We start from the raw sequence: 11,338 nt of genomic DNA, 5'->3' as shown, positions 1-11,338 counted from the left end.
CCAAGTTATGAAGAATGCTTATCAAAATTTCTTCTTTCTGACTGAGTGACGTGACTCTCTCCAGTTACCGTGACGACGCGCCTTCAATTCCAGCGGTCAGTCACGATTGTAGGCAGTGAATGCAGGCATTGTTCTTTAAAACAAGCAGGAGAAGCTTACAAACACACACACAACAGACGCAGTAGTTGGCTGCCAAGTGTTTGAGGATGGCCTAAACGAACCACAGGGCACTGAGCTGCATCAAGAGGCTCAGCGAAGGTCCAATCTGACGTTTATCTCTCCTGGCTGTTCTGCTGATGGCAGCACGACGTCGCTTTAGGAAGCAGCTGTTCACTGTCAGAGATCTAGGTCAGGACAGGGAGAGTGGGCTGCAAAAGGCAGGCAGGCCCGGTTCCTCTGCCAACAATTTACACGTCGACGTGGTTGACCCGCGGGCACTATTGTGGGCCACTTGATGATGGTGGGCCCCGCAACTGGAAGTGAGCCACATGACCGGGATTATACGTATCAAGTGATTGATGCTTAATTTCTACAATCACAATACACCAAATGACATAGCTTTCATCTTATAGTCATCAGCCACTCGACATATGCAAAGTGAGTACAAAGAACCTTAACTTAAAATCAATGACAACAAAAACCCCAACATCAAAATATGAAAGCATGGAGCGCACTTTTTGAGAATTTGCTGTGACTACGGTGGACACCTGGTAGTGAGAAGTGTGTGCTTGTTTTCAAACACTTCCCAAAAATGCTTCGGTTATTTATTTGATCAGGAGGTATGTCGGAGCATTTTATATTTGATTAAATTGTCTTTCCAAGGTACCTTGTTTAATTTGGTGGGAGTTGGTGAGTTTTGAATTCATCTAATTTCTTTTGGAATATGATTTTTAAAAATCATCAGTCATATTCTGTTCTTTGTCTTGGTAAATTTGCACAATGCTATTTTCAATGAATTATAATTCAATCTATCTGCTTCTATGTCTACTCAGCAAAAAAATAAAATAATTGAGGATGGAGTTTAATTTCCCTTGGAGGGGCTTGAATGAGTTTCAGAAAAAAAAAAAAAAAGAAAAATACACCCGAGTGTGTATCTGTTCATGTCGGCTTGCACTGAGTGGACTGATCTGATCTGCTGTCAGACACACCTGACGTACAGGTAAGAGGCTCAGTTTCCACGGTCAGATCCCAGAGGCGGGTTTATCATAGTGTTATATAACCCTCAAAAACACACACACACACACACACACACACACACACACAGACAAGGGAGGGCCGACGGGAGGACGCTGTCGCAATGCTGCCGTCAGCACTGGTCAGATCAGATTTAAACCCCCCGCCTTCATCTTCACACAATCATCCTTGAATTCCCTTCATGATCCACGGCAACACTCCCGTGGACGAGGTTGCACACAAAGTCTCTTGAAAAGACAGATGTACGAGGGATGTCTTGGAAAGTCATGGACACACGACATAAAAGTTTATCCTCTTTGAAATGATCGATTTGCTCATTTGATGACTGCCTCTCAGCGCATGACTCCAAAGACAGTACAGTGTGGATCAATGTGGGCATCCAAGGTCACATGGTTAAGAATGTCGCCTGCCACTAAGATGGCAAAATTCACGATGACCAGGTTCCAAATACTTTTTGAGCGAGAATACCTTGGCGCTTTTTTGAAAATAAATGACAGGTATTTGAATTTCTCAGATGAAACAACAAGCGTTTGTTTATTCATTGCTTTAAAGCACAGGTGTCAACCTGTGGTCCTAAAGGGTCAGAATTTAGCATGTTTTGGATGTTTCCCTCCTCTGACACGCCTGATTCAAATGATCATCGCATCGGCAAGCTTTGCAGGAGCCTGATCATGATCCCGATCATTTCGATCGGGTGTGTTGGTGGAAGGAAACATCAAAAAGAGGAGGAGCGGAGGTTGACACCTGTGTTTTAAAGCAATGAGCAGCAAATAATTCATATGGGAAAATGTGCTTTCAAGGCTACAGTATCCCTTTGAGATACATCATCTCATTTACGAGGGGGTACTTCCTTCCATCCATCCATCCATTTTCTGATCCGCTTTAACGCCACGAGGGTCGCGGGGGTGCTGGAGCCGATCCCAGCCGTCTTGGGGCAGTGGGCGGGGGTGGGGGGGGGCACCCTGAACTGGTCGCCAGCCAATCGCAGGGCACACATTGATGAGCAACCATTCGGGTTCACATTCACACCCAGGTACAATTTGGAGCGTTCCACGAACCTGCCCGGCCTGTTTTTGGAATGTGGCAGGAAACCGGAGTACCCAGAGAAAACCCACGCAGAGCATGCAAACTCCACAGAGGAAGGCTGGAGCATCTCTGCACTGCGAGGTGAAGGGGTACTTCCAACATATACAAATAATAATATTGAAAAAAAAATATTAAAAATGAATCCACAACATCATACAAAGCATCTAAAGACAAAAAATAAATAAAAAAATGTACGCCAAGCACACCCAATCCCTCACGAGCCAAGCAGGTCTCAAATGTACAGTTAAAAGAAAATGAACAGAACCACTTGACTTGATGTCAGGGAAGCTCCTTTCATCATTACATAACACCGCTCCCTTAATCATTCGTTGAATCCTAATATTAGACTGCTCCCATGCTAATCTATTTGTCGAGGCATAATCTATGGCCTGCCCATGTAAGCATGTCTTCACCTAAAAGTCCAGCTTATGACATCGTTTGCATGGACACGTATTCTTGAGCGCTGCCACGAGCTGCGCTTCTCATCACAACCAAAGTCACCCCCACAATATACCCATCCATCCATCCATCCATCCATCCATCCATCTATTATCCAAGCCGCTTATCCTCATGTGCACATTCATTTCAAGGAAGCACACCAACAGTTTTAGGTCTCCAGATGTCATGCTAGCGATCAAGGTATTTATTCTCTGGATGCCCATTCGATATCCTCAAACAAATGATTACGAAGCTCATATTCGAAAGCATCATAAAGATGATTTGAATGAATAATAAAGCGGTTCCTTGATCATTCATGAGATCCCGCGGGCAGGATATTAAAAGGCGTGGCCTGTAAATATTGGGTAAATGATTGCTGCATAATACATGACTCCAGAGACTCTGCTTTGATGTTGAAAAACTGATGGAACGAAATGATGGCCTCTTTTTCTACTTCTGTGGATATGTTCATGTTAACATCATTGTGGTCTGCTATATGGCATTTTTTCTTGGGGGGGGGGGTTGGGTAGTCTCTGCACTGTGGAAAATAGTTTTCTGTTGTTTACCATCGCAACTTCTTTTTCAATCCCCACAAAAAAGGGACTCGGGCAATGAATGTGTGGCTTCTTTCTTTTGGTCAAAAACAAAAAAAAAGTTCATCAAAGTATGTCATGGAACATAAAAGTTGCCCCCCCTGTCCCTGGCCCACCGAAAATGTGATTGATTCCATAAAGGTAATCAGTGTGCGATTAGGTGAATCCATGCAGAGTCTTTAAAATGTTGACCTCCGAGGACTAATTAAGCGGGAAATCTTACAAAGGTCAACAGTGTGGCGGGCAAGGATGAAAAGAGTAGTCACCATATGGCCAAAGATGCCCTCAAGAAGTGTGTCTTCGCTGCTCTTTTAATCTTTTGAGCTAATTGTGTCCCCCCCCCCCCCCCCCCCTTCTTCAATTGACTAAGACTGGTGTTCCGGCAGACAAAATGTGGTCAAACTCTAATCTACTTAACTGATTTCCACCTTGTTTTTGCCATTTTATTCCGGCCTTCTTGTTGTGTCGCTTGAAACGTGCTGACAGCGACACAAAATGTGCTCGGCAGTGCGCTTTTTTTCAGTGATTTGAATATTAAGTACATACACTTCTTCGATTCACATACATTTTGCGTGTTTCCAAGCAATCGTGGTCACGAGCTTTGCTGTCGATGAAAATTGAAGCGCTGCCAATCGATTCATCTGAAAGTCCACAAATATGGTGCCCACGCACAGGCAGTTATTGATTATTGTCTCCGTGGAATTTAATGAGCAGCCTGATTTGGTGAGACGAAAAAGTTTTGAAGATCTAATTGGGAGTTGGAGGGGGCGTTGTGGGGGTTGCAAAACCTGAGTAATTTGAATAGAAAAAAAAATGCAAAGCCATGGCTATTGTGGAGTGTCATTTACAACTGCACTCAACCACACTTTGTAAATGGCATTTATTTTTACTTCATCCCTAATTTAGTCATACCAATTGATTGATAGAGAATTTCTATTTGATGAATGGATATATTGTAGGTGGGCATGTCACCAAAAAGTGGCAAATGACCAAAAAATGTGTTAATTTGGATTCCCCCCCGCCCGACAATTATGAGGACAGCCGATTTTTTGGACCCTCTCAAATTTTTCAAGTGACCTCAAGCACAATAAGGGGCAATGACTCTCAGAAAGTGGAATACCAGTACCACTAGTTTTAGGCAGGCTCCCTCTAGTGGTATGCAAAAGAATCACTGAATTAAATGTTAAAACTGTGCGCAATTGTATAGTCGCTTAAACTAGGTACTTAATCGTTAAGTTCAATACATTTGCATTTAATCATCCAGGCCTGTTTGTTTTTTTTTTCATTTTAATTTTGGTAAAATGTGTGCAATAGATTTTAATTTAATAATCATTTGAGTACAGATCAACGCCTTAGCCCCCCTTCCAAAATTTAAGAACAGTGTTAATGTTGATGCTAATGTTATTTATTTATTTTTTTAAAGAATGAAATCAGTGTCTCATTTTTGATGAAGATGATTGCAGTACTTGGGGAGCCAATTACTGTTTTTTTGTTATTCATTTTAACTTTGCGTGTATATGCGAGCCCAACGTAGCACAATTGGAAATTCACGACTGGATATTTTTTAGCTATTGCCCAACTGATTTTGCTCATCCTTTTTTTTTTAAACTTTACATGATCTCCATGAGCTTATTAACAGTCTCCCAGACACATTTCTCTACTCAAAATTACATGGAACCATAATTCCAATTCAATCGTAATAAATGGTGTATCCCTATGAGGTAAATTCACATCGACATCAGCTATTCATATTTTTATTAGTCCCCCTGGAGCACCCCACCATGCTGTTATGGGGTAGCGGGTGATATGCATTTTGTCAAAAAGAGCAAAATGGAAATTAATGGGCCGCTCCTGAGCAAACACTGGGATTCATTTCAAATGGCAGGCAATCATGCAGACTAAATATATGACGTGTCTCACTCACAGAGATATGCCATGAGCATATGAAAGGTCCTCCACTAAAGAAGAGCAGGGTTGTTCACTGATGCACCGACATAAATGAGACTTAAAGTCGCAACTCTTCAAGAGGTCATCACATTTTGTGAGACTTAGCATCACAAATGTTTGGGCAATGTGACTCAATGATCCACTAGATGAACAGTAAAGATTAAGAGGATGACAAATAGGCATGCTGCTTACAAAGCACTTGGGGCTAATCCCCAGCACCCCCCCCCCCCCACCCCCCAGCTCCCTTTTGAGGAGGTGCCACCGAGGAGCACCCACAGACAGTGACGGACCCGGATGGTCGGTGGAAGGACATACAACCTGTGCAGCAAGTGTGGGGCTCGAGTCTGCTTCCGCGCACCAGAAGCTGCAGCCGGTTGCCAGGCTCTGCAGGGGACTCAGGTTGCCATCTGCGCATTGGGAGCTGTAGCGGGCCCCACTTTTTTTTTTCTTCTTGAAGCACAAGGCACTGTTTCAGAATTGGGAGACAGCTATTTCCCTTCTGTCAATCATCGTTCATTCTCCCTCAAAATGATGGAGGATCACCTGACAAAGATCCCAATGATGCCCTCCTGTTCGCCCGCCGAGTCGATCGGGAGCGGCGGGACCGACGACAGCAGAGGAGGTGAGAGCCAAAACTTCATGAGCAACAGGTGTACTCCAAGGAAAGAGCTTTGGCCGTTACCAACTAGACGATCGCCATAGCTCATTTCTTTTCATTGTTTGGATTCAATTCAGTTCATGGATTGTTTTAATTTGAGAATCATCCACTCAAAATGCTGTTGCAATATTGTGTGGCTTGTCACACTGCCAGCTTGGTACAAACTCGGCTCGCACCGCAGATGGCAGGCCCACCATGTATGACAGAATGTGCCGCTGAATGAATGCAAATAACCGACTTGTCTGTGACCCTCAGCCAAGAGTCCGGCCCCTGGCAAAGCCCTCAGCCCTGCTCTGGTCTGCAAAGTGTGCGGAGACACCAGTAGTGGAAAACACTACGGCATTTACGCCTGCAACGGCTGCAGCGGCTTCTTCAAGCGCAGCGTGAGGAGGAGACTCATTTACAGGTAGGACAGTGAGATAGTGTCACCAATTTTATTTTATTTTTTTTATGATAAATATATTGGAAAATAATTTTTAAGTGATTTTAATGTCAAAGGTGCAGTCATTTTACGCGTGGAGTTGAATTAAGATGTTGTCGTGATTTGGGGATAAATAAGGACATACGTTGAATGAATAAGTTTGACTTGTTAACGCTACTGTTTTCATTGACACCCTCAAATGTATTCAATTAATGATGCCGTTTTTTTGGTTGCGGCTGCAATTTACTATAATTATAGGCTTCAATGGAAACCATTTTAGTCTCGAGATCATTTTTTGTTGTTCTCTGCCGGTGTCACACAAAAGTAAAGTTTATACTAGTGTACCGAAATATGTAAAGCGCTTATCCATTGGCTCTCAGTTGTTTTTAGAAAAGTCGAATATGCGGCTTATCAATGACAGCAAACGCGGTTGTTGGTTTGCAGGTGTCAGGCAGGCACAGGCATGTGTCCGGTGGACAAAGCACATCGCAACCAGTGCCAGGCCTGCCGGCTGAAGAAGTGCCTGCAGGCGGGCATGAATAAAGATGGTAAATGTGTGGGATTACACTTGAAGATCTTCGTGGCGCGTGGAAGACAACTTTTTCATGCGAACCTTTTCATGCGATTCCCAGCTGTGCAGAATGAGCGGCAGCCCCGCAGCACAGCGCAGGTGCGTCTGGACTCCATCGATGTGGACCATGAGAAGGAGCACCTGGCCACCACGAGGGAGACCACCTCCTCCTCATCGTCCTCATCCTCTTCCTCCTCGAGCGGCTCCGTCATCACGTGGCCCCACATCACCTCGTCCGTCGCCATCAGCTCCTCTGTGCCCCCCCAACGCTGCGTCAGCCCGCAGAACAATCACCGCTTCATGGCCAGCCTCATGACGGCCGAGACCTGCGCCAAGCTGGAGCCTGAGGATGGTGAGGAGCTTTTTTACTTTCAGATATATTTTCTGCAGGAGGTAGAGTGGGAGAAAACAGAATCGTGCTGATATACAGGATTAGCGTGGCCCAGAGAAGCTGTCAGGGTGTGTAGCCAATCATGATTCCAAGGGCCCAGGATTGACAGTATCTTCACTTTGTTGCTCTTAAGTGACGGAGCCCAAAGCACCGGTAATTTGTTTCATGGTGCTCCAAATCTCCGGTGCCCCCCCCCCCCCCCCCAACCCCCGCGAGCGTGCCAATCATAAAAGGCTGCTAGTTGCTCCTGGAAACTGAATTTTCCCTTCAGTCCGGTTTGGCCGTCGTTACCTTGAAAAAGTAACTGAGTTACTTTTGAGATTACTTGATTTTAAAGATAATTGTTATGTTACTGATTCGTTGATTGTCAAAATAACTGTTACGTGACTGATTCCTTGTTTTAAAATGTAACAGCTTAAAATTTACTTTATTAGCTACTTTCAGCAGACGTCGACAACCCCGCTTAACACAAAAATGACAACTGGTTTTGCTAAAAAGAGAAAAACCCGTAAATATTACTGTAAACATGTATTTTATTAAAAGTACATATATAGTACTTTATTAAAAGTACATTTTTAACAGTAATGTTAAAGGATTTTGATGTACCATTAATCATTTTTTTATACGTAAGAAAATGAGTCTTTCTGGTTTTCACTGAAAACAATGTTTTTATATGAACAAAATAGACAAGGAAACACACCTCCGCGATCGTCATCAGCAAAAGCCATTTCCTATTTTATTCCAGTTGACGAGAACATCGATGTGACCAGCAACGAGCCGGAGCGAGCGTCTTCGGAGTACCACATGGCACTTTACCCATCCACCTCGGAAAACGTGTACGAGACCTCAGCGAGGCTCCTCTTCATGTCGGTGAAGTGGGCCAAGAACCTGCCAGTATTTTCCAACCTGCCCTTCAGAGACCAGGTAACACATGCTCATTGATATATGCACTCTGAGGATTCACTGGATAAATATTTCATGTGCTGCGAGTTTGAAACTGATGCATGGCAGTGTCGGTCTAGGTTTCACCCTTTTGCTGTGCCTGCAGGTGATTTTACTTGAGGAGGCATGGAGCGAGCTCTTCCTGTTGTGCGCAATCCAGTGGTCCCTACCGCTGGACAGCTGCCCCCTGCTCTCCTTGCCAGACCTGTGCCCAGGCATGCAGGGCAAGACGAGCTTCACCGGCCTGGACCTGAGGCTCCTGCAGGAGGTCTTCAGCCGCTTTAAGGCTCTCGCCGTCGACCCCACGGAGTTCGCCTGCCTCAAAGCCATTGTGCTCTTTAAGCCTGGTAAGGAGCCAAAGCCGGAAAAAGGCCTTTTCATTCAGTGAAATAATATCATTTCATTTTCAAATTGCTGGACATGATATTCAAACTAAGCCCAATTAGAAATAATCCATAAAGTAATCGTTTTTAATAATTTTAGTGAGTGTTAAGGTCATTCACATTTTTTAAGACAACCTTTAAAATCATCCATTTTCTGAACCGCTATATCCACACAAGGGTCACGGGCTCGCTCTATCCTATCCCAGTTGTGTTCGGGCAGTAGCTGGGGGATACCCTGAACCGGTTGCCAGCTAATCGCAGGGCACACATTGACAAACAACTATCTGCACTCACGAAGAACACTTAGGGACAATTTCGAGTGTTCCATTAACCTGCCACGCATGTTTTTGGAATTCATTCTCGTTACTCCTTGTCGTCGTCAGAGACCCGCGGTCTAAAAGATCCAGAGCAAGTGGAGAACCTTCAGGATCAGTCGCACGTGATGCTGGGACAACATATCCGCTCTCACTACCCCGCTCAACCGGCCAGGTAACATCTTGTCTTGTCATCGCTCATCATGAGAGCGACTGTTTCATTGGCTCCTGGTGTCAAAACAAGTCTGTTCTCTTTTTCATCTAAAAACACACACAAAAAAATGCAATGCAGCATATAATCGAGATTTGAAATAAAACTGCAATTATGGGTTTTTTTCTCTGAAATTGCTGGTGTAACACTTTTCGACCTGCGTTGAAAATGTGAAAATTAGATGACTAAATCCACATCCAACGATACAAACATGAATGTCATAAAAGTGTGACGGTAGATCGTAGCAATGATATCAATTTTTTTTGTTTTTTGTTTAGGTTTGGAAAGCTGCTGCTCCTTCTGCCGTCGCTGCGTTTTGTGAATTCCGAGCGCATCGAGCTGCTGTTCTTCCAACGGACCATCGGAAACACTCCGATGGAGAAACTGCTGTGTGACATGTTTAAAAACTGAAGAACGTGTAGTTTTCAATTTGCTACCAGTATGGAGGAAGGCTGTTGCTTTGATAACTCAAAGGTGAATCTCAAGGTCACACTGTCCGCTCTTGCCACGCCAGGTTCATTCTGTATCGTCTTCTTGGTGTATTATTTACAATCTGATTTTTGTGTTAACACGCTCAGTATCACAGTCACTTGCAAGTGTTTCTCTCTTTTCTCCTTCCGCTGTCTATTACATTGCACAAATGTATTTGCTGGGTGGATAGACGGACTGGGTACTCAAAGCTGTCATCAAAAAAAAAAAAAAGCAAATTTGACCTTTAGAAGCCATTTATTACTTGGTTGAATCATTAAAGGTCTTTTAACAAATTCCAAAATATTTTTTTCAAGATTTCAAACCTTCAATATCGTTGTCTGTATAGGAACAAGAAAACCGAAGAAGTAGTGAAAACATTAAATTGCCATCATGCTTTTAATGTGTTTTCAGCCAAATTTGTTTTTCTAGTTATGTTGCAAAAGCAGCAGTTTAGGATTATTCTCATGCAACGCTGATAATCTGTGGCTCCGCTGGGCCTCACGGCCTCCATCATATGACGGAGCTCCCACACCCATTAAGCCTCTTTGCATTCACAGCTGAAAGTTTGTCCTTTCGTGTGCAGAGTGTGATTAATGTATACAATCAGTGCTGCGACGAAGTGGTGTGCGAAATATTGATTGCGCACCAGATTCCGACATTCGCAACTGCCCATTTGCATTTCGAAGGATTGGAGCGGTGGAGCAAAGTCAAAGTGGGAGAAGAGCTGATTTCCCAGTAGTCTCGTTCCAAACACTATAAAATGGTTTCCCTCGCATAGCACAATCATAAGAAAAAAATAAAAAGGTTTGCGCTCCTTTTGTCTCTGAGTTGGGCTCACGCTACAGGTACAATAGGTGTCAAGTTTGTTCCACTTTGGACAAGGGTGTGGTGACATTTCCCAGTTTATGTTGATTTTGTCTATTTAATCTATTTAATTCCTTATCGGTAAGAGCTGTGTTATTTTTTTTCCCCCTACCCAAGGTGGCTGCAAACAAAAGTTTCCCTTGTTTAGACCGAAGCTTTTCATCTTCTAATGGGATTAGTCTCTTCAGTAACAGGCAGAGCAAGGCATGAAGGTTAATTCCACGTCGCAACATGAAAATGACAAGAACCAGTTTTGACTCTAAATCGCGTACGGTGTTTTTCAAGACGTGTTGTTATAAAAATGGGAATAGCCCCCACCCCCACGAAATAACAAACGACAAACTGAAACCTGGATCCTTTGCTCGTTTCAACTCCTCTTTTAAAATCGTGCGTGGGCCTCCAGCAAAACAACAACAACAACAACAACAAATGAAAGTTGTCACACTGAGCAGTGCTCATTGCCCGGGAAAGGCGATAACAAAACCTTGCTTCACATCCGCAATGCCAAAAGGATTTTAAATGCTCACGGACGCCACAGGCCAACATTTCACTCCAACATATTTCCTTGGCACCAGGACACCATAAGGTGGCCCCAAAGCAATTGAAATATCTTACGCCTAATTTTTGCCTGAGCACAAAAACAATGAATGGAGTATTTCAGCCAATAAAAAGGTCCAGAAAAAAAAATCTTTGCCCATATAAATAACCGTAAATATGCAAATGGTTCACTGCTTCAGTTTTGGTTGAACATACGAGCCGAATAGCACAGCTAATCTTCACTGGGCATCAGGGTTCACCTTCGGTCAAAATCTTGTTCCATTTCTTGCACGCCGCCTCCCACCCACCCCGCTGTG

The 11,338-nt window shown here is 43.8% G+C and overlaps 1 protein-coding gene across 1 annotated transcript; it reads left to right on the top strand.

Moving 5' to 3' along the window:
- The first annotated feature begins 5,543 nt into the window (after positions 1-5,543).
- Positions 5,544-9,913, top strand: nr2e3 (nuclear receptor subfamily 2, group E, member 3). The gene is made up of 8 exons (XM_086107703.1): positions 5,544-5,880; positions 6,172-6,322; positions 6,782-6,885; positions 6,970-7,260; positions 8,045-8,223; positions 8,348-8,588; positions 9,008-9,113; positions 9,428-9,913. Exons 1-8 carry the CDS (start codon positions 5,553-5,555, stop codon positions 9,558-9,560), a joined length of 1,533 nt encoding a protein of 510 aa, XP_085963829.1. The 5' UTR covers positions 5,544-5,552; the 3' UTR covers positions 9,561-9,913.
- Positions 9,914-11,338: the final 1,425 nt, after the last annotated feature.

The sequence above is a fragment of the Hippocampus guttulatus genome, chromosome 3 (assembly GCF_054856545.1).
Source record: "Hippocampus guttulatus isolate MCC_2025c chromosome 3, RoL_Hgut_1.0, whole genome shotgun sequence".
Classification (NCBI taxonomy): Eukaryota; Metazoa; Chordata; class Actinopteri; order Syngnathiformes; family Syngnathidae; genus Hippocampus; species Hippocampus guttulatus.
The sequence above is the reverse complement of the archived record's forward strand: the minus strand, read 5'-3'. Positions and strand labels throughout refer to the sequence as shown.